Source organism: Poecilia mexicana, unplaced genomic scaffold (assembly GCF_051168715.1).
Source record: "Poecilia mexicana isolate PSO_F unplaced genomic scaffold, ASM5116871v1 scaffold_6, whole genome shotgun sequence".
NCBI classification, from domain to species: domain Eukaryota; kingdom Metazoa; phylum Chordata; class Actinopteri; order Cyprinodontiformes; family Poeciliidae; genus Poecilia; species Poecilia mexicana.
The window spans coordinates 6145109-6169234 of NW_028263375.1; the positions used below are offsets into that span (position 1 = coordinate 6145109).

The window sequence follows — 24126 nt, forward strand, 5'->3', positions numbered from 1 at the left end:
AAATAATGTTTGAGTGTTTCAGCTTCATTTTGCCTCGGTTTTAGCTGTTCTTTACTAAACGAAGCAGTGTAAACAGCAGCCTGTTGCTCCTCGTTTCATGTTTTATCACACACACAGCACAGTCAGAGCTCAGAGAGTTTGCTGTTTGAGGGTTCCTGCTCCGTTATCTCGCCCTCGGCAGAGGCGCTGCAGGCGTGCGCCGCGCTGATGGCTTTCTGAGCTGCGTTTATGTTAATGAAGGTTTGTACGTGTGTGCTGCAGGTGAGCAGAGACACTGGAGCATCCTCATTCCAGGCTGTCCTCTGGAGGACTCATTAGTGGGTTTTTTTGTCGTTTTTCTGCATACTTTTCTGGGTGTGTGTGTAGGTGTGTGTGTGTGTGTGTGTGTGTGTGTGTGTGTGTGTGTGTGTGTGTGTGTGTGTGTGTGTGTGTGTGTGTGTGGGCTGTCGGTGGGCAAACTAACTTCCAGTGTAGTGGGAGGAACAGACGATGTTTGTTGGCTTCATTCCAGCTGCTGGTGGGAGAGCGAGAGACAGAAATGAAGTGAAAGGAAAGGGGCAGAAATTAATCTGAGACGGAGAGGAAATGAATAAATCTGAAGAAAGGTCCTTTACTCCCACACCTACTACTAATATTCGCAGAATGTGCAGAGTTGGTGTTTTATTGTTGATGATGGAGTGGTGACAGTGGGAAAAAGATACGCCTTCCAGTTGCATTTAAGTTTGTTTGTATAGCAAAGTGATTAAAAACGGACCTTTATGTTATAAAATTTAATACAAAACTTATGTTTTTCTGTCCAATTTCATGATGATGGATCACATTGAATGAAAACCGAAAAATCTGACAACTGGGATATTATTAAAGACCAACTGAAGAAATGTTTCATACAGAAAAGCGCAGCTTTTTGTCGGGGCTCCTTTTGCTTGGACTGTTGCACCGATGCTCTGCTGAGGCACTCAGTGAGCATCGGTGCTCACTGAGTGTGCTCACTAACACATAGTAACTATGTGTTAGTTTTATGAATCTCGGTGTTTTAAAGAGGCCCTCTTCCATGTAGAACATTATTTTTTTGGTCAATATTAAGGAATTATTAACTTGAAACAAGATCCAATATCATTGAAAAGTTACTTGCAGGTCAGTTTTTCTTAGTTTGAGTTTAATAAAATGTTTGCTCTATAAACTAGACCAATAATGGTTAATTTGTGTTTTCCATGATCAGAAAGACTGAGATAAGTGTTATTATGACAACTTCTTGTAGTTTTTAACCTTCCTGATTTTCCTTTTAGGTTCAAGACTAAAGTATTTATAGAATAAGAGCAGCAGGGCTGAAGAGGTAATTTGCGGCTGTGAGGTTGTGAGGTTGTGGACACGCAGACAGAAGTTGATCTATAATCAGGGAACATTTCAGTCAGGAAACAGCAGGAGCCTGATTTTGATTAATACTCAGAAAGAAATCAGAATAATTTTGTTTTTGATCCTAATTTTAGTAAAAACCATTTCATAGAAGGCTGAATTACTACTTTTTTCCGACATGTTAAGGTCTGCTCTTCTCATACTGGTTCAGTTTTTACCCACTTTGAGTCACATCCTTATTTCAGCCGGTTGGATATAAATTTAGTTTACACTTGAAGAAACTTTAATCCATTTCTTGAAGTTTAGTTGCTCTGAAGCTGTTCATAGAAAGCTTTAACAAACATAGCAACATTTCAGATTATGTTTATAGCTATTTAAAGTTGTTTTTAGGGTTTAAGATTCTGCTTTTAATTAGATTTTTGACTTGCTTGTACTTTTTGTGCAGCAGTTTGTTCAACCTTGTGTTGTTTTTTGTGTTCTGGGGTTTTGCCTGGTTTTCCCTTCTTTAATCAATAAAATTATTAACACAACTAGGATTCTGTCTTGAGAGGCCACCTTTTAGAGCTGATGTTCCCAGGCAGATGCAGGCACCCATCTTCTCTTATACGGTATGCCAGAAGTGCCAAAGACAGGACATGTAACAAAAATAAAAATAAGGCTTTAACTAAAGATTGGTTTTAATTTGCTTCTCTACTATTTTCCAGAACTGAATCATGCATCTACAAAGCTATGGGAGGTATTGGTCGAACCAATAGTATCACAGTTTTCTCTTCACTTTGTTAAAAAAATGACAGAGTTTTGGGGATTATTTGAGGTCAGCTTTGAAGGTTTTTTTTTTCTGGGGCAGGAGAAACTCTTGACTGCTCAATTTAAATAAGTCATGGTTTTTATATAAAGGTAAAAAATGTGATGCATTTGTATTCATCCCTCATGAGTCATTACCATGTACGGTCTCCTTATGTTGTATTAGAGCAGCTTGTATTTGGGGGAACATCTCTACCAGTTTTGCACATAAATGGACTAAAGTTCTCCCTGTTTTTCTTAAATATAGCTCTTTCTTTCTCTTAATGAAATATTAATTATCTTAATCTTAATGCACAGCTTCACTATAAAAACACAAAATTGTATGTTTGTGTAGTTTCTAGTGCAAATACAGTAGTACACATAAAACAAGACAAACCTATCTTAAAAGTAACTTTCCAGCAATATAAAGGAACTTGTTTTATGTAAATAATTCCTAAATATTGTTGATGAGGTATTAGTTCCACTGGCAGATTATTTTACTTATAACAGACATTATTCCCATGTTACAAGTGAAAAGATCTGTCAGCAGAACTGCTGCTTCTTCATCAATATTAAGGAAATATTGACTTAAAACAAGCTCCTATATCTTGCTGAAAAGCTACTTTCAAATTAGTTTTGTCTTATTTCAAGCATACTAACATATTTGCACTAGAAACTATAGACAAAAATACTTGGTAAGTAGTTTTTCAGTTTTGTCTGCAGTCCTGACTTTAGCCAGTAGAGGTCACTGAATCTAATGTTTAGCAACAATATTTAGTGGTTTTTTCCTTCCTCTTAGGCTCCGAAGGAGACGCTTGCCAAGTCTGTCCTGGCTGAGCTCCCTCAGCAGGTCACCGAGTATTTCAAACAGCGAAATCTACCGCCCATCAACCCGGCGCCGGAGTGAGACGCCCCCAGGTCCAGAGTCCACTCGCTGTACATTAGCTTGACAGATCCTAAAAATGTTCTTGTTGCAGGCAAACAGTGCAGAATGAAAGTGTGTATGTCAGAAAAAAACATTCTAACATCCATGCCATCATATTTTATACTGGTTAAAGACTGTTTAAAGTGTGAGTTCAACAGAAGTGATGTTGTTTGTGTCCAAAAACGGGAGGTAAAAATGACCTTGACACAACAGGATGTGTTTTTTATTTATCTATTTTGCATGTCAGTGTGTCATGTGACAGGGCCGTGTGATCCATGGATCTCCGTTGTGCTAAATCCTTTCTTGAAGCCGAGCAGTTTGAATCCTCTCCAGGTTTTATATGAGGTAGCAGACGCGATGGAAGTCGTTTGCTTTTGTGCTCATGTTCAGCAGACTCACAGCCCAAGTCCAAACAGAGAAGAATCTCCTCAGCCACGACAAACAGAGGTTTTTATTTGGAAGTTGAGATCAACAGTTGTCTGAGCGGTGAGGATTAATTCCTGGAAGGGATGAAATGTGAGCAGAATGAGGCCACAGTGGCTGCTGTAGCAACGTCACAGAGTAGAAACTGTGGGAACTCACTGGGCTGTTTAACATGGAGACATTTTCTTTGCTTTTGCACAATTTCTGTATTTATTATTGCCTGAGTTGATCCTGCATGTTGCCACTATTTCCTTATTGTTTACAAAAGCTGATCACAAATGCATGTTTTTTTATATAAATATTTAAACAGATGAAAATATTTAATGAAAGTTCAGAAAAGCGTTTAGCGACAAAGAAATACGATTCAAAGAGATTTGAATGAGCAGAAAGTACAGAGAAACTTTGGGTGTGAACTTTTCGAATGTATATTTCTATGATGCTGTTTCTGAAATTATAAACCAACGTTTCTGCCATGTTTGATGTAATTTTTATGCAGTGCTGACTTGTGCAATTAAACCGCAATGTGTATCGCTGTGAGTCTGTAGCAAACGTGTTGCTCTCATTTTCAAAAAGGAGTGAATGTGTATGCAGAAGGACCAGGATGGAAACCAACTTTAATGCAAATGTCACAAAAATGATGTAAAGAAGTAAAATTGCAAACATAATTATAAACAAAGGGCAAAATGATTTTAAATGAGCAAAAATAAGATCCAAAATGATAAGATCTCCAAAAGAAACTTCACTAATCTTGAAAGAAATGCAAAAGATGTGCACACACTTGAAAAACAAGAGATGGAAAGTAATAAATTACTACTTTAGGAAAAGCAGAATTGGTGGAACTTTGAATGAAAAGCCTCCAATCCAAATGCTTCCAAAAACCAACAAAGGCTCTAAAGCAATTATGCAAAACAAGACTTTTAAATCAACACAAATTTAACAAAACTCCCACACAAAAAAACACAACTCCACTCATTTTAGAGATGTTTATAAAGCCTTAAACAAAATATTATGTTTACAGATTGAATTGGGAGTGCTGGTATATGGAGTGTTTATGTATAAAAAAATGCAAAAATGTACAGAAAATACAAATAGTCAAAATAATCACAAGGAAACACAAAACAACACAATATTAGGGCCACTGTAAATAGAAAAAAAAGTAAATTTTCACCAAAAAAAACTCTGAAATTTTGAGAATAATCTTTTCATTTTCTAGAAAAATACAAGAACATTTCTGATCTCCAAAAATCCAAAATTTACGAAAAACAACTCAGAAATTTTTAGATTAATCTCAGAAATATGTTAGAAAAAAACATGAAAATTTCAAAGTTTCAAAAGTCAAAAATCTTCAACTTTTAAAAGTCAGAAAATTTCCAAAAGTTGGAATGTTCATGTTCTTTTTTTTTTTTTTTAGTAAGTTTTCTCTTCTGTATTTTCTCTATAATGGCCCCAGCATGGCGTCGTACCTACCACCACGCACACACACACACACACACACCCACACACACACACACACACACACACACACACACACACACACACACACACACACACACACACACACACACACACACACACACACACGCACACACACACACACACGTACCTTCAGAGAGGGAAATCGATCACAAGGAGGAGCGCCCACTTTGCTCACAGTTAGAAATTTCCACACCTGTTGCTAAGTGAAGAAGGTGAGACTTTGCAGATTCTGTGCTGCTGGTGAGACTCTGAGACTCACCTTTTGATCACATCTATCCTGAAATTCACACGACTCCCTTCTGCAGGTTTTATTTGAACAGAAGAGATAATTCTGACAGGATCTCAGCAGCGTGAGCAAGAAGAAAGCCTTCTTTGAGCTTGGTGGGCAGTCTGCTGCTTGTGCCTGGACTTTTACTGCAGAACCTGCCAAAATCAGAGAACATGGCTGCTGGTGACAGATGCTCTGCTTTGTTTAGTTTGCCTCCAGACCCGAATCCCCCACTGATATTATTCTTTGTGCATGTTCGTCATTTTATTTGTTGTCATAGCAACTCTCTTCTCAGCAACATGTGATCTTTCGCTCCATCTCTTGGTTACACCCAGAAACCTGTGGCTGCCTGCGTCATAGTGGAGAGCTGACCTGAGACAAAACAAACACTTCAAATTCAAATTATCTCCAAATACAACGACTTCAAGCTTTTATCCACTTTAATAAATTACAAACACTGAAGTGTTCAGGTTGTTTTTTACCTTCAATGCCAACCTGCTTTCGATCCCAATCGGCCAATGCAGCTCAACTCCAGATGCACGATTCTTCTGCCAAGGTCTAATGAGGCCAGGATACACATCCCACAATCCAATTACACAAATTACTTCTCTTCCAATCTAATTTCACAAATTCATTTTAATACCTATGTTTTGCTCTTTCTGCCCTTTGCTGTTGTGCAGCACAGAAAGAAAAGTTATGTGATTACAGAGTTAGTGCTGAAGAGCAATCCATGGTAGATGCCTTGTTTTCTGAATGTAGGTGATTATTGATCCATCTCTTCAGTCTTTCAACGTTCATTTCTGTAAATGTTTAGAAAACAAAACCAGTTCCATTCGCCCAACAGGGTACGTTAGACCCATGCTGGCTGCCATATTGCTTGTTATTACCCACATAGTGTGCTGTAAAATTCTGTTGACATTGCATATTTGGCCAATCAAACCCAACGTTTTCACTCGCACATGAAAATGACTGCAAACAAATGCCCAACTATACAACCATACATCTTTGAAAAGTAGGAATAGAGCATTATGCACAACCAACAAGAATACAAGTGGTTTATTGATGGTAAGTAAATAACAACACTTGTCTTTCCAGCAGCCATTGTACAGTTCATACAGCGGTAAAACCAGCTGACCAAACATGCTGGAGCTCTGCTTGGGTTGCTTGGTAACGGTGCAGTACATGACTCCTCAATCGTCACTTAAGGTTTTTTGAAAGGGCTCATTTTCTAGACATCAAAAAACTTTAACTTATTTCCAAAAAATGGCTAGGTGTTTTTAGAGTGTCTGATAGTCATTTACTCTTTGTTGATTCTTGCTTTAATGCTTCGGTTAAGATCAGCAAAAGTGGCAATCAACCTGATCTACCCAACATTAGAGCAGAGTAGCAGCAGAATCTAGTCATGACTGATGCAACCTGAGGGTTGGAAGAACTGACTGATGGATGTGGAATAGGTGATGGATTTTTTATTGGCTTTGGATGAACAGAAGAAACACAATAATAATGGAACCACAACTGAACATTTTTCAGAACATAAAGATCCATAGTAACTAGAAAAAGCCACATTTTGGGATTTTTCACTGTAACAGACTGAAGAAACTCACTCAGTACTACAGAGAAATCTCCAGTTCTTCCATCCTAAATAACAAAATATTTGCGTTGATTCATGACCTTCCAACACAAAGTGAACTACATCCTCCTCAGGCTGAATTGATGTTTTTCATTACAGTTTAAAGTTTTATGTTACCAAAAGGTCAATGAGTAACATTGCTGTGACTGAATGCAGACACTTTAGCCTAAACAAATGTCTTGTGGTTTTGACTGATTCTTTAACAGATTATTTTAATACTAAAAGCATTCTTTGTCATTTGTTAGCGTGTTTTTGTAACATACATGTTTAGCATGTGAAATATAATTGATTTTCTAGTTTAAATCTGATTTTTTTTATGGAAATGCAAAAGAGCAGGGATATATATAACCCCCTACTCCTCATGATTTGATTGTCCTCTGTTAATGATGCTCACTTGGACATAATTTATATATTTGTGAACATTTGTGAGCAAAATTATGTTATTTAGCAGCTAAAATGTTAAGAAACCAATGGAAGTGGAGTGCTGCCCCCCAGTGGTTGCATAACTGAACGACAACTGCAGCTATTAAAGCAGATGCAGAGATAATTGCTCCTTATTTTCAGATATTTATTCTGCTGTACCAACTTCAAATTGAGTTTAATTTCTCTTAATGAGGCAGCAGGATTTATTTAAGCAAGCTGAACATCAGTCCAACCTGTCCTCTAGTCCTGTGAAGCCTGTGACATCTCTCCATCAGTGGGCTGGAAAAAGTGACACATTTCTGAGCAGCCAAGAAAAGCACTGGAGCAGAGTGACAGAGACTGCCTGACCCAGATAAGGAGCCTGAAAAAGAAGTCGAGATGGACCGAACTCAGGAACTCATGGTGAGAGAAAAACATAAAACCAGCTGGATTTCCTAAAGGTGGTTAACTTATTTTAGTAACACAAACTCATAACAAAACACTTTTCTACATTTATTGCATCCAAACACTAAAGGAATTCACAGGTACATATCATAGAGATCTAGGCTCATGTCTGATATAAGGGGATAAAAACCATGTAAAGTGCATACAGCAGTCTTTACTGCCACACCCTTTGTGAATAAATGCACATCAGCCATATTGGATTTTCAAAGTCAGAATATGGATTTCATGGCCAGATGACTTTTCCATCCTGGGTTCAACTGAAAAAACAGTCAAAATACAAACCAAGTGTAAGCATTAAATGTTGGATGGTAAAGTCTTTATAGGCCTCCCATTATTAGACGTTTTTCCTAAAACCTTCCACTCAACACAGGAAGGGTGTTCCTGTATTTCTTTCTAACAACCACAGAGGCGACTCCCTTGACGTCCTTCAGCCTGTCAGAGTCGAAGTCCACCAGCAGCTTCCTGACCCCGGTTCTCATCGGCGTGAAGGCGACTTTCACCGACACCTTCTGGCCTGGAGAAATAACACCGCTGAGAAAATAAACAAAAAGGAGAACAGGAACGTAAGGATGAGCAAGGAAATAAGGTGACGGTTAGTTCTGCTTCTGTTTTAATCTGTATTTATTCCTTACTCAACGTAGATGTGAGTGTCAGACAGCAGGCCAGCCCCCTCCAGGGTGAACACACCACCAGTCAGAGGGACTGGCAGAGGATTGGTGAAGGAGATAAAAGCCGTCAGCTGTTCCCAAACAAAAGCCTTCCCAAGAACCTTGGAGAAAACGCAGAAAGTCTTTACTTTTATTTTGTTTATACCAAAAATGTTTGGATCATATATGCTTGTGTTTGGGACGGGGCCTTTGTGTTGTTCCTTAGGTCGTTTGCTCACCTGAATGTGGAGCTCAGGTAAGCTCAGTGGGATGTCCGCCACAGTCATGATGGGCAAACTGTTCCCCTGAGCTTCAGCCAGCGCTTTCACCCTGATCAGGTGATGGTCAGAGACACACTTGGCGTAGTCGTCGTAGCGGAAACGCAGCACTTCTTTATGAGCTAAACACACAGAGCATAAGAGAAGAAATCAATCAGACTCTGCAGCTGGATCACTGATTTATACATCAGGGCTCTGCTGACCGTTCTGAGCCGACACAGTCACGTTGTTCATCTGCTTCTGGCACTCCCCCTGGTGGAGAGAGTTGTAAGTGACAGCCATAGCGTGCACCGTCAGCTGAACGTTAGCATCATCTCCTCCTCCATTCTTCACCTATGAACAGAACAGACATCATTCATCACGTAGAGCAGGGGGATCAAACTTGCTTACATTTTGTGCAACATTAAAATCACGAAAGTCCTTAAAGGGCCGGCTGCACTAGAATATATTGATAAAACCGATTAAAAAAAACAAAAACCAGAACTGCTTCTGCATTTGATAAATTCTTCTCAATCAGTCCCCCCAGAATTTTGCTTGTTTTTTTTCTATTACTAATTTATAAATATTTGCTAGAAATGTTGCAATACTTGCACTTATGTGTGATGTTAAATGTGACATTTTGTTAGTCACAAAATTTATTACAGACAATAACTTAACATGAAGTAAGTCTGAGGCAGAAGTGTAGAAATAAAAAAATACTGCCACTCAGGTGGAAGTTGGCATCACTTCAACCCAATATTTTTGACGATTTAAAAAAATCGTCAAAAAATGCGGTGAAACGTTGATTTTACATGAATTTCCATGAAAAACTGGAGGAACAGGCTATGTAATTTGGCAGTACTCAGATAAAAACTGATTTGATTTGATTTGATCAATAAAATAATTCTGAAGCACTGTTATCTTAAATGTCTTGTATTTGACACATGTGACTTAGAGAGCCAAACCAAAACATTGCAGAAGAAGAAAACAAACAGAATCCTGTCACTGTGTACCTCAACAATCACATCAAAGTCTGTTCCAAACACGGGGTTAGGATGTCTGATGGACAGGCAGAGCTGTGCCGGCTCTACGCTCTCAGTGGGCTGCAGGGTGGCCCTGCGCTTTGCCTTCTTATAAACCTCTCTCTCTTCCACAGAGCCTGCAAAACAAAAAAACAACTATCAGTAAAACTCGGAGTCCTACAGTGAAAACAATTATATGCCACAGTGGGAAGAAGAAGCCTCAGCAGTCTGACGCCTCGTTGTGAAACTAAATATGAGGTTCTGAGATAAACTGTGTCAGTTTTAGATTCTAATTTTTTTCTGCTCAGCCTCTGACCCTCAGGGTATTTGTAGAGCAGAGTGACGTCTTCTCTGACGTCGCCATAAACGCTTTTGGTGCTGATGTTCCTTCCCACGTTTCTCTGGTCTACGCTGATCTGTTGCCTCTGGCCGCCTGGTAGGACCCTCCAGTAGACGATGTCAGCGTTCACCTCGGCGAAAACAAACGGAGCGTCGTACTTCACTCCCAGATTTCCCTCCTTGATAGCCGCCACCGGACACGGACCGCAGCAAAACTCCCCTAAAAAAATACATTCATAATTAATTTAATTATGAATTAATTTAATTCATAATTAAATTCATTCATAATTAATTTTTGTTGCACTGCAAAAACACAAATCCTTACCAGGTATTTATGGTCTGAATACTGATGAAAAATACTAATTATAAGTGAAATAATATGCCAGTTGAAAAAGACAGATTAGTTCACTTACAACATGGGGAAAACGTCTTATATAAGTGAAATAATCTGCCAACGAAACTAGTACTTTTTCATCAATATTAAATAATTATTGATTTAAAAACAAGCTCCTTACTTGCCAGTTAGTTTTGTCTTATTTCAAGTGTACTAAGATATTTATTTGCACTAGGACGTACAAAAAAAAACTTGGTAAGATTTTGTGTTTTTGCAGTGTGCAACAATGTGTGAATTGGCAGCTCATCCCATTCAATCAAGTTTCAGGAAAACATTTCAAAATTTTAAGTATCACATGAGTTGAAGAAAAGATATTTGGAAAATTAGAAGAACTCAGAATCGCACCATCGCTCAGTTCTTGAGGTGTGGGGTCCAAAACCTGCCAGCCATCATTTCCTTTGGGGAGATCGTCTCTCCTCATCCACGACTCGACCCAACAGTGGAAGTTCCTAAAACCAAAAGAAAGACAGAAAAAAATCTAAAACTGTCAGATGAATAATCTCAACATCGCTGTCTGACATTTGCTTGGACGTCCACTCATGGGAAGATTGACAACAATCTTACATAATACTGTTGTGAAAGATATTTCTCTCTCTGTATGACTAGAAATTGTTTGGAAACCGACTTTGCACTGATGCATGACTAGTGTGAGGGATTGCTGCACCAAGTAGTGATGTTGGAGGAAGTATTGCTGTAATGCTTACATAAGCACTGACCTCACCTAACTCAGCAAAGGTCAGAAAATCAGTCACTCTCCCCTTTAGCTCTGCTGTAAGACAGGGCCGACCATCAGGCTTTTTAAAGATCGGCCAGAAAACTGCAGTTGGTGCAAACTAATTATTTTATAACTAGGATCAAATTTGAATGTATACAACTGAGTTTGAGGCTCCGTAAAAGTAAAAGTGAACTTGGATTTTAAGATACTTTTGTATTTTGAGCTTTTTTTTAAAAAAAATTAAATTAAAATATTAGCATGCGATATTTTTCTTTAAGGAAAGGTTGTCAAACTTATTTTTTGGGCCTTGTGGTTTTGGGCCACATCAAGATCAAGAATATAAAACTATATTCACCAACTGTTAAGGTCTCTGCACTCAATGAGAAATTCTTAAAATCAAATATCAAACAATTTTTCACGTTCATCTAAATTGGGACAGTACAGATAAAAGTTCTAATTTGATTGATGAAATGATATTTAAAAGCATGGTAACAATTATATTTCTAGTCTAGAGGGCCACATAAAAACTTCGGTCAGTCCAGATTTGTGCCAGGGGCCTTGAGTTTGACACATACCTGCATTTCCCTTAGAAATGTGCACAAAACTTTGCCAGTATTCTGCTAGTGTAGAAAAACAGTGTTGCTATTAAATAAGAAACACAATTAAAATCAACCGTGAACAAACATACAAACATGAGAAATCATTAAAAAAACAGGCATCACCATCATGTTCCAACTACTTCCTGTCGTCGTCTTCTTCATGGTTTGCACCAGTGGAAACATCTGGTTGTTGATCATGTGACTTGTGTGATGCAAAAATGAGTTTCCAATACAGTTTTGTAAAATAAATTAATTCTGAAACGGCCCCAAAAAAAACGCCTCATACTTGCACCAAAAAAAGTTTTTTTGTTTTTTTTAAATTGTGCATTTCTGTTAAGCAAATTTATTTTCAAAAAGTCAAATTACAAATGGTGGATGGAAACACAGCTACTAATTTGGTTCTAAAAACTTCTAATGTCCAAGAATAAATAATAGGAATTATAAAGTGTTTGCTGCGTAGCATGAATGTTTGGATTTGATCTTACCATTTGCTGTCTGTCTTTTCCTCTCTGCTCTCAAAGTCCACCACAAAGTCCAAGGAGAGATTCCCGTCCACATCATGGGCTGAGCAGAAGTTGGTTATGAGGCGCGTTGGGATTCCCAGACAGCGAAGAACTGTAAAGAAACCTTGTCACTCCTTCTTCCTGTTGTTTTTTCTTATGGATTTAGTCACTTTTACTTATCAAGTAGACATGTTCACGTTCACTGTGGGATTTTGGGACACTACATCAGAAGCAACATGTAGAAAACTTAAATGGTAATGTATTTGTTGTAGATTGCTGTGGATCTGTTCAGCAGAACAGCTGTATTTCCAGTGAAAGCTGTTACCTGTACATGCGACACCTGCAAACACCCAGCACTGGCCGTATTTGACTGCTCTGATGCCGGATTTGCTCCACTGCCTGAGGATGGGCACGCTGCCCGTCCATCGATTTGGTGCGACTCCATCAAGGTACGGTGCCCTCCAGCGCCCAATCAGCACGCCCCTGTCACCATTGGCATTCACCTGCAGCGGTGGAAAAGACTGCTTTAAGTCTGCAAAATAATTTTTTCTCATAAGTGAACTAATCTTCCAAAATGTCTGTTTGAACTAGCATTTTATTTCACCTATAATTAGTATTTTTCATCAATATTAAGGAATTGTTGGCTTAAAACAACCTCCTATATTTTGCTGAAAAGTTACTTTTTAAGTCAATTTTGTCTTATTTCACGTGTTCATGACCAAAAATACTTGGTAAGATTGAGTGTTTTTGCAGTGCAGGGTCCACGTGTATGTTAACCTTCATGAATCCATCATGTGTTTTTCAGAGAAGAAGAGTTCCTCACCATTGCGGTGACCATCCTGCTGACGTAGATGGGATCAGATCTGCTCTCAATGTCCATCTTGGAGTTGCGGAGAGCCTCCTTGGAATTATCCAGGACTTCAAAACAAATGTCCATCACAAAGTCCTCAAACTTGTCAAGAAACGTCAATAGGGAAGGAAAATGAGATGAAAACAATTAGCTTGTTGCTCATAAAATAATGCACCACCATGACCTATTGACCCTTTGCACGTGACGTCATCCTATTTATGAACTCTGCCCGCTCCGCCATGACAGACGTCAAAACAACCTCGGCGCTCCTGTAAAGCCTCTGAAAAATCTCCGGTAGCCTAACGTCGCAAATCTAACCAAAGGTTTATTGAGGAGAGACGCCGCAGCGACAGCAGCCGCCAATAATAATGACTGGCAGCCCTCGGTGTAGCCGCGGATCTGCAGCGAACACTTTTTACAAGGTAAGAAGATTAGCGTTCATATACTTTAGACGTAAGTATTATTAGAAAGATATCAAATATTACATTATGGAGAAGGTCCGCCTCTAACCATTAGTGACAATGGAGAAAATGCTCTACCATCATGTAGCCTAGCATGTATGTAAAAAACTGGTTAGCATCTCGTCTTTTCTACGCTTTTGAGGCTCCGCTGTAAAGAGAAACGCTGTTTATGATATCATGTGGTGTGAATCCAGGCAAAGTCGGTAATTTGATCAACACATCAGGAGGGAGGACATATGGTGGATCGGTTTCTAAGCTAGCTGTTTCAAACTTTAGTAAATATACCGCCGTCTATGAGCCCCAACCAGGTGTGTTACGTTCACAGACAAATTAGCTTGACTCCAACAAGCAGGAGCCATGAAGAAACTGACAAAAACAACTTGGGAACAATTTACTACTGTCTTTCACTTCCGCCGTGCGTCTCGAATGATAAAGTGACCTAGTTGCAAAAGGTCAATTGAAGTTGTTGTTCTGGTTCAATGAGGCCAAATACATTTTATGTTTTTTTTCTTAAAGGAGACCCATTATTCAAAATTCACATTTTTCACATTTCATTACTTCCATTTGGGTTTCTACTGATTATAAAACAGTTCAAGCACTTAAAAAAAACACCCAGGTGATTTCTGGCAGTAAGTTAGCGTTTTTTGCTGTCTGGAAAATGAGCCGTTTCAAAAACCTCCAGATTGTAATGTCACAGATCAGCAGGTACTGCCACTCACCTAGCAACCCCAGCGAAGGCCAGCCTAGTCCGTTTACCTCTCTATGCTGTACAATGGCTGCTGGAAAAGACAAGCGTTTTGTTGTCGACTTATCTAGAAACCACTTGCTGGTGTTTTAATAAATGCCTACCAAACACACATATCTTTTTAGAACTTCTTGGCTTTATTATTTTTTGGATTATGCAAACAAAGGACATGTCTGTTTGTCATCCTGTTTTGTCTGGTCACATTCTAACACGTCTTGTCCAGAAGTCTCTTCTGTCCAACAAACACGTTTTGTGATCCAGCCGAAACCCCAGAGTCGCCGCTGACACGCTGCTGTGAAAAGTCTCACATGCCAAACTCTGTCCTGACAGACGGACACAAGCACTTCTTCAACCCATCCACACATATATATCTGTGGCTGTGTGTGGGCGTGGTACCTGTCCGTAACTCCAGGGAATGCTTTTGATGTAATCCCAGGTATCCATGAATATGACTCCGTCTTCGTTCATGATGTATTCCTGAAGCAGTCTCTCATCAGGCAGGTACACAACATCATCTGATACACAGACATGCAGAGTTAGCCACAATTTTTTCTGTTCTTAATGCACCACAAAGAGTTTAAACATCTAATGTTTGCAGAAACAGCAAATCAGGAAAAGTACAGTGCAAAAACACAAAATCTTACACAGTTTTATTTTTTGTGTAGTTTCTAGTGCGAATATCTTAGTTTTGTTTTTCTTCAAGCGTACTAAATTAAAAATACATTATCAGCAAAATATGAGCTTGTTTTAAGTCAATGAGTCCTTAAAATGTTTTAGTTGTAACTAGTAAGTTTTCATCAATATTAAGGAATTATTGGCTTAAAACAAGTTCATATCGCTTCCTGAAAAGTTACTTGTAAGTTAGTTTTGTCTTGCTTCAAGTGTACCAAGATATTTGCACAAGAAACTACTCAAAAATACTTGGTAAGATTTTTGTGTCCATTGTTCTACAGTCTCTAGTTCTTAAACACGTCTGCTCCTCTCTCTCTTTGCTGTTCCCTCCTGCTATTTTTCCATCTGTTTCCTGTCGTCATTTTTGGATTCCTGTGTTTGATCTGCTCTGGCTCCCTGTGTTCTACGTGATTTCTGTTCATTTGTTCATTAAATACCACAAAATCTACTCTGCATCTCCACCAGCTGCATTTGTGCCCACCAACAAACTACATAACATGACAGAATTATTAATTATGAACATAAGTGATAAACAAAAATAAAGTTTCTTTTAAATGAATTCTGTAGGAAGCATCTTCTACCTTTACACCATGGATTAAACAATACATGGAAGCTCATTTCATCCACTTTCTCCACGATGCGTCCATGCGGTGACATCAGCAGCACGACTAGACGGTACTGTCCAATGATGGCGTCTGCAGGGCTCTGCAGAGTCAGCAATATTTCCCCCTGAGCCTCCTGCTGGTTAAACCACCAGCTGTCTCTGGCCCCCTGCTGCTTCTGAACCTTAACCACCACCTCGTCTCTTTTACCTGAATAAACACAAAGTTTTTAGTCAGTGCATGTTGATGATTCTTTTTTTTTTAATATCAAGAAACAAGATGCAACAGTTTCTCGCCTTTAAAGAAAATATGAGGCCTCGGCTGTGAATCTGTGAAAAATTTGTGGGTATTTTTTTTCGTTTCACAGCCAATGAATCCCACAAACATTGTGTGCAGAAAAAGAAATTTGGACACATTGATGTTTGTTGGGTCAAGATGACCATTTTCTCACTCCTACCAAACAACTGATCAGCCCTCTGTCAGCCGGTCTGCCATGATGATCAAACCAAGCCTGTGAGCGCAGATAAAAATGACTCTATCTTTGTTGGCAGGCTTTGAGGTGGTCTGAATAAATTTGCAGAAAAAAACGGCGCTGGGTTTCCAGTCTTGCTCCACAGGAAATAAAATGCAGCTCAGGCAAGACAAGAAACAGAAAAGGCATCTGGGAAACCTCCCATGTTTATCGTTCTACTGACACTGGAATGTAAGGGTGAATATCCTCACTGTTTCTCAGCCTGAAAACATCCAGAAGCTTCCATGTGAAACAGAAACAACTTCCGTTTTTGTCTTTCTGTGATTTAAAATCTCCAGTTTTCCTGTAAAGATTCGGCTCCACTGTCTTACAGCATGAAAAACCCAAACTGACAAACTTTTCATCTACATCTAAAACACACTGTAAAAACACAAAGTCTTGCCAAGCAGTTTCTAATGCAAATGTCTTTGTACAGTTGAAATAAGAGAAAACTAAGGTAGAAATAACTTTTCAGCAACATAGAGGAGATGGTTTTAGGATAATACTTGAATATTGATAAAAAAAAAAATTCTAGTTACACTGGCAACATCTTCACTTACAGCAAGATGTAAAAAAATTAGAAAAACTATCTACCAGTAATCTGAATTCAAAATTACTGATCAAAATTCTTGATCAGTCTTAAAGAATTTTCCATTTATGAGCTCCTATATTTTGCTGAAAAGTTGCTTGGACTTTAGTTTTCACTAGAAACTAGACACAGGTACTTGGTAAGATTTTGTGTTTTTGCAGTGTAGTGACTGAAGATCTCTCTGATTGGTCAGCTCACCCAGGTGCAGGACGAGCTCCAGGTGGTGTTTGGGGGGCAGAGAGTCGGAGCACTGCACGGTTATGGAGAAGGGCTGCCCTCTGCGGACAATCAAGCGCTCCCGATCGATCTCCCTGGTGCGGTGAGCCAAGTTGTTCTCATGGCTTCTCAGGTCCACGTTGACAATGAAAGCTGACCAGAACCAACAGAGATGAGTTAGATGCATTTTTTTCTTTGACAAAATAAAAACTGCAAAAACATAACTTTTTACCAAGTACCCTTAAGTAGTGTAAATATATTAGTACACTTGACATAAGACAAAATTAACTGAAAAGTTACTTTTCAGCAAAAAATAAGAGCTTCTTTAAAGTAAATAATTCCTTAATATTGATGATAATGTACTTTTTCCACTGGCAGATTATTTCACCTTTTGTTTATTATAAATTATAAGTGAATAATCTCCCAGTATAACAAATAGTTTTTCATCAATGTTAAGGAATTATTGACTGAAAACAAGCTCGTAATTCTTGCTGAAAGGTTCCTTGTATATCAGTTTTGTCCTATTTCAAGCATATGAGCACTACAGACTAGACTAAAATGCTTGGTAAGATTTAATGTTTTTGCAGTGAAGAATCACCTGTCAACACCTGATGAAAGTCGGATGGCTATAGGTTTGGTCTGGAGTCGGGATGAGTAAACTCTGATGGATCAGTTGTTTGATTTTGTGGGATTGAAATGAATGTAGCTTTTCAACCAATCAGAAAATATTCTGATTATATTTTCTGTTCTTTTCTCCCACCCAAAGCTGTTTTCTACCCAAAAGCCTGGAAAGCAGACCAGAGACTCACTGTGCTCTTATCCAATCAGTACTTGAGTTCTCAAACACTTTGGTCAGTTGCTGTTTTTAAACCTGCATTATAAATAGGCCTGGCACAGATGCATTTTGAACCAGTGATGCTTTATTCTGAATGTTTTACATTATAAGAAACACAGAGCTTGTTCTTGCTGTTGTTTGTAATATTCTACTGAAATCTGCAGAAGTAATGTTGGGATTTTTTTGGGTTGTTAAATGTTATTTTCTGAGTGTACCTATTGCACCCAAATTCTTTCCAATTGATATAAATAAAATCTAAAAAAAAAAAAAAACTGTAGAAAGTTACAGCCATGTTGGACTAAGGGTAGCTCTGAGGGACACGTAGTGACCTTCAGGTCACCTTACTCAGTCAGATCTTTGCTCTGAATAAAAGGCTGTTTTTGGGTTTATTGCAGGAATGGGTTTGGTCATCTCACCCCGATATATCGACTCATAAATTAGACCATTTTTTTTCCATACGCAACACAATCTCCCCCTGAGTTTTCCTAATGCACAGTAAAAGAAGCATTAATAACAGTGAAGTGGTCACTTACTGCTGGGGTCAGCCATCGCAGGTACTCTCCTCTGTTCCTTCTTCCTCCTCCTGGGTCCAGCAGGGCTCAGTATTTATGCAGCAGAAGGTCGACCCTCCCTCCTGTCTGACACACACAAACGCGCACACACACACTCCTCAACTCTCACCCTCAGCTCCCTCTTTGACCTCTGACATCATTTCTCAAGAAGTCGAGCTCCTTTGTGGGTGTGTGCAGCGGTTTCTCACTTTCACTTCCCAAACACACACACGGCTCTTTGTTGCGTTGCAATAGAAAAAGTTCTGTATGTTTAACCTTTGAGGCACCTTGGTGACCCAAAATGGAACATAATCTTCTGATTATTTTATTTTACTTATTTAACCTTCATTAAATAAGCAAATAAAGGATAAAAAACAAGGGAGTCCTTGCCAAGGAGCAACAAATACATCTGTCAGATGAAAAGTTAATTTTATGAAACTTGGCAAGTATTTATTTCATTTTTCATATTTTGCCCATTTGTAAGGATTTAATAAAGTAAAAGTGGAAAAAGAAAAAACATTTATTTCACTTTAGTAAGTATATAGGTTTGGTTCCTGAGGAAGAGTCAATTTTTGATTTTGACTCTAATTGCTCCAAAAATAACGCATAATGCTATTAAATTTTGAGCTGACATTGAAGTTTTTTGTTGTTGTTTTGGTCTTTGGTGAAAATAAAACATATTTTGGGTTAGTTTCTTTCAAAGAGTTAGGATTTTTGTGGCAAAACATGCATAAAAACTAGGAAAGTTTTAAAAATTTGAAAAACTTTGCCTGTTGAACAGATTTAATGCAGTGAAGGTGAAGTTTTATTATAGTTTTATAAAATGTACCATTTTGGGACCTAAAAATAGGTATTGTTAATTTAGAGGTGGCTGAAGGGTTAAAGCGCGTACAGCATCTCCTCTGTTCCTGTAATATTATAAATATAAGCATTTGCGCTACATTCAGTAACATTAGTTTTCATGAACTCTGGCTCTGTCCTGCTATCCATTATGAACTCTTGTGTTTTAGCCATTTCCTGTACGTGAGGTCAACAGCTTACAGCCTGGACAGTTTCTTCTTATCTGGACTTTAAACAAAGATGGATTAGCACAGGGTGGATTTATTAGCCAAACATTCAAGAGAATCACAGGAAATTATGCTATAATATATGTGGGAACATTTCGTCCTAAAATTTTCAACTCACTGGGAAATATTATGTTGAAAACATAATTTATTTGTTTACACAACGTGTCCTTAGATTTTTGTGTTTGCTAACACTTATCTCAAATGTGTCAGCTGACCTATCAGAAGTTTCCAAAGCTATGACATCATCATCATCTGGGCTTTCTTAACGATTCATTCTGGATGGAAACTTCTGATTCTAAGGGCATTAATAAATCTCTTTTTCTTTTTATAGTGGCTTTTTGTGAGTACAAATAATTTAAGTAATTCTGATGAAAAATGAGAAATTTGTTCTGATCTTTGTTCACTCAGGATATAATAAATACTGATAACCTTCCATGGGAAGATAATTTAAGAAGCTCTGAAACTGCAAAGAGCAGATCTGACAGTGGAGTCACTGCTGCTTGTGTTGAGTGAGCAGCGCTTTAGTTTACGATGGTCATGGCCGCCGGAAGCTGTATCCCACCAACGCCTCCAAATATCATTTTGTGGGTGAAGAAGAAGAATTTCAGAGGCAGGGAGGTTATGCTGATCATTCTGCTGCTTCTGATTCCTATATTAATTACTATAATGCATTTCTTGGGGGAGTGATAATAAGCAGCTAGTTAAGCCAGATAACCAAAAGATACCTTAGATATGCTGAACATAGGAAATTGATTGATTATGCTTCTGCAATGGCAATGTATTAATGAAGAAAAGTTCAAAAGATAATTTAAGAGCAATAAATGCTTCCATTAAAACCACGTTTTCAGAGATGTTCATTCATTTTACAGTAACACAACAGAAAGCCACTTCTACTCAAACCAATGACACGGATGTAAGAAAAAAAAAGTGTACAGCTAATAAAATGACCTAAATGAAGCTCTGACCTGGAAAATAAAAACCAATGCAACTAAAGCTTAAAACATAATGGTGCAGAAATGACTGCAAAGACCATCTGCAAGGAAATCAGGACAGCATTTTACTGAAAATATGAATTTCTCTGTCTGAAATTTGTTTTCAGAGACAGAAAGTAATAGAAACTATGCAGTGTGGTTTTATTTTTACAACCAGTTTTTCAGGATGATATCAAGTGACTGCAAACAAAAAACACAAATAAAAATAGTGGAAGGATAATTGCTGATGCTTCCAGACATACTATCTTTCCCTTTTCCTGTTTGGGTTTGTACCTTTTGTGCCCCAGGAAGGATGTTTTTAGCATTTTGCTGCAGAAAACTGCTGATTAACACGTCTTCTTGAGGTTGCAAGACTATTGAATGTGGTACAGTTCCTGTTTTAAAATAAACGGCAGTCTGGCAAACACGGAAGCTAAATGTGTCCTGGATGTTTCTTAACCATTTTGGGGCTTCAGTAAAGTATAACAGATCTCCAGCTGCAGCACAGAAAGAATGAACTTTACAAAGAAATATCAAACTGTGTGAAAAAATATCAAAACAGATTGTTTTTCGCCATTGGAAATTTTCAAACAATGCTTCGACTGAATCAAAGGTGAGCAGCTTTCCCTGCAGGTGAGTTAAACGAGTATTAAATTGCATGCAGGAGCTCCACAGATGTTGCTTTTGTTGCTGCAATGTCATTCCCCATGTTTCATATATGATAAAGTAGTAAGGACCCTCCCTAAGACCAGTAAGGTAAGCTCCACCAAGGAATGTTGAAACAGATGGAGGAAGTTCATGGAAGTTGACCAACCCCATTCCTGTTTTTACATCCAAAGAAATCAAGTTCCATGTCTTTCATGGACCTTATAACTTATCCAGCCAATTCTCCAGCTGCTTTAGTTCATAAACTCTGCCTTAAAACGGTAAAATACAGCGATCAGCCTTTGTTGTTTGTCAATACACACACGATGTACATACACTGGAAACATGAACAATTAGTGAGGTGAGTAATGTTGGTGGGACGGGTGAGGAGTTGACGGCTCAGTTTCCTCAGACTTAAAGTTGCTCCTGTGTTACATAAGAACAGATGTTGCAGTTATTAGAATATAATCACCTATGTAGGGTAGGGGTTAGGGTAGGTTAGAGTTATTCGGGTTCAACAACACTTCCTACAGTTTGCATCTTGTTTGTTCTACTCTGAAAACCACAGGAGCACCTTCCAACATAGCAGAATGCTTTAAAAGTTTCTCATGTAGTCCAGATCTCCTACGGTGGTTTGTAGAAGTGAATATCTGTAATTTGCACTCCGAAAGTCAAATGGGACTTATGCAAAATTCACATTTTTTAAAAATTATTTTTTATTTTATATATACACTTCTGTTTTTGTCTCTACTGCTTCTAGAAACAGAAAAAGCGCTTAAAAACACCCGGCCACCATAAGTTAACATTTTTTGGTGTCTGGAAAATTAGCTGTTTCAAAATCCTCCAGAATGTAACATCACAAATCAGCACATGCTGCCTGTTACCTAACAACCCCAGCAAAGCTCCAGCAACTTGGGTTCAGCTGTATGTGCTGTATAATGGCTGCTGGAAAAAAACAAGTGGTTTGTTGTCAACTTACCTTCCAGAAACCACTGCATTCTTGTTAGCTGTCCAGAAGCAGAAGGCTCCACTTCTGCTTTTCAAAGAAGTATAATTATTTAATTTGCTGTCATTTTAACATGTGAGTGTAAACATTGAGTTGGGGTGTGTGGCCAGCAGCAGCTTATTTAGATTTAAAGCAGCTCATTCTGAAAGGAGACTTTTAAATATTTCTATAACCAGCTGGAAGAGGCAGATGATGTAAGTCATCTGCGTACTTAATTCTGAACATTATTTTCTCAAGCTAGAAAACGATGTAGAAAAAGGAAGGTCTGATGAGTGTCTGAACAGCAGACATTTTGCAGAGTATGTGTGTGTGGGAGGAATGCGTGTGACTGGGTCTGGGTTAATGTGAAGCAAAGCTGTGGAATTCGGTGGTGGTCATGTTCGGGAAAAGCTGTTCTTTAACTGACCCCAGCTTCCTGATCACACTGTGGTGTTGGCAGAGGGGGCTTTCACCTTCTTTCTTGATAAAAACGTTGGCTGCGTTCCCAGAACATTTACAGAGAGTTTAACATTCCAACAGAAAATGACAATTAGAAACTATTTTAAAAAAAATAAAAAGATCTAAAATGCAATAAATAAACAGAACTCCACTGCAGTATTGCTCATACAGTTGATGTAGCTTTTATTTCTAAAAACAGAAAGGGAAAGATGTTCATGGAGGGTTGTGATTCTCCCATTGGAAGAGTTATGGTTTAATTCTCAGCGTTTCATGTATCAGAGTTCTTTTGAAAACAGGGGACATTTTGTCCATTGGGTTCTTTTGGGGATTATTGTGGAGCAAAACAACCCAATAAATTATTTGCCTCTGTGTTAAATCAATTTAGAAAAATATCACGAAGTGTATTTTGAATTTATAAAGCCCTGCAATTACATTTAGACCATTTAACAGTCAGTGTAATGTTCGCCATTGGCAGCAGAGGGCGCTGGTTTCCAACATTTACCAGTGAAACGCTGCTCCATGTAAAGTTTTTTTCACATTAAATTTGTTTCACTCAGTTCTAAACATAAGTAATGTTGGATTTGCAGTATGCTGGGCTAAATATGCTGCAAGTTTGGTATTAATTTAAACAATATGAAACATAAATGTAACATTTTAGCCAACAGTTGACAATGATCAAGTAAACGGAAATATCTGGATAATCGGTTTGTAAATGAATAATTAAAATTGGCTGAATACAGCTGTTGTGTCATTGTGGGCTTTTCAACAAACTCATCCAGGTCAAACTCCATGTCTACACCGTGGAATCAAGCCACACTTAATCACAAAAGCTCATGCACAAACAAAGCCACAAGAACACCACGTCCAATTATCCTAATTAACCACCGCAACGCTCACCAGCTGTGCCAAAATGCACAGGAAAAACCAGCAAAATCGCCAAAACCAAAAAACAACCTCAGGACACAAGTTGCTAAAGGTAAACTTTGTTTAAACGAGCCCCCATAAATATGTTACGTCCACCAAGGGCACAACATACTAGAGGACACAAGACAAGAATGAGGGTTCAATAAAATATTTTATTCTTAAACTCTGTTGAACTTTTGTTTTTTTTTTTGTTCAGCTGCTTCTGATTTTCTGTGAAGAAAAAGAGAGTTAAATGCCCTCAGTTGCCCTGCGACAGGGTGTACCCTGCCTCTCGCCCGGAACGTCAGCTGGAGATTGGCACCAGCACCCCTCCTGACCCCACTAAGGGACCAGGGTGTAAAGAAAATGGATGGATGGATGGATGGATGGATGGATGGAAATGCCCTCAGTTTCCCGTGTCCCAAAAAAAAAGAAAAAAAAAAAACAGAAATTTGGACCTGGTGAGCCGATCAAACAGAACAAAACGGTACAGCAGGGGGCCAACCCTATACAGGGCCGTCGAAGCCTCTACTAGTACCGGACTAAAGCAAAAGAGAACCTAATGCAAAAGAAAGATCGAAACCAGGACAACCTGTCCCACCAGGCCAAAATCACAATGAAAAAGCAAGCAAACAAAGGCTAACAGAGCATGGCAGGTTGGAAACGTCAGCTGCGGCCCACAGCGACTGGACGTGCGCACACCGCGTCAAGACGCGTCCCTGGTGGTGGTGGAGCAAGCGGAAGGGCGGAGATCCAACATGTCGAAACCCAGCCTATTTATAGGCGGACCAACAGAGCCACAAGTTATTTGTCACATTATGGTGACAGTTTTAATAAATATGAAAAATCTTATTTTTGTTAAA

General features: G+C 38.6%; 2 protein-coding genes across 2 annotated transcripts in view; one reads left to right on the forward strand and one right to left on the reverse strand.

Moving 5' to 3' along the window:
- Positions 1 to 4021, forward strand: part of cpne2 (copine II) — a 37367-nt gene extending 33346 nt beyond the window's left edge. Inside the window, exon 16 of the mRNA XM_014968393.2 lies at positions 2936 to 4021. Within this exon, the coding sequence (XP_014823879.1) occupies positions 2936 to 3043 (108 nt within the window). The 3' untranslated portion in view covers positions 3044 to 4021. The remainder of the gene's footprint in view (positions 1 to 2935) is intronic.
- Positions 4022 to 6269: 2248 nt separating this feature from the next.
- On the reverse strand, positions 6270 to 18294 carry tgm2l (transglutaminase 2, like). The gene is made up of 14 exons (XM_014968395.2): positions 18216 to 18294; positions 16830 to 17000; positions 15511 to 15741; positions 14654 to 14772; positions 13025 to 13153; positions 12527 to 12704; positions 12184 to 12313; positions 10730 to 10833; positions 9968 to 10210; positions 9643 to 9788; positions 8854 to 8983; positions 8612 to 8772; positions 8358 to 8494; positions 6270 to 8256 (listed from the first exon to the last, which is right to left on the reverse strand). Exons 1-14 carry the CDS (start codon positions 18229 to 18231, stop codon positions 8073 to 8075), a joined length of 2079 nt encoding a protein of 692 aa, XP_014823881.2. The 5' UTR covers positions 18232 to 18294; the 3' UTR covers positions 6270 to 8072.
- Between the last annotated feature and the right edge of the window lie 5832 nt (positions 18295 to 24126).

Coding starts and splice junctions, on each gene's coding strand:
- tgm2l (XM_014968395.2), bottom strand. Junction 14,773..15,510: donor GTTTAATCCATGGTGTAAAG/GTAGAAGATGCT, acceptor TCTGTGTATCAG/ATGATGTTGTGTACCTGCCT. Junction 9,789..9,967: donor GCTCTACAAATACCCTGAGG/GTCAGAGGCTGA, acceptor TTTGTTTTGCAG/GCTCTGTGGAAGAGAGAGAG.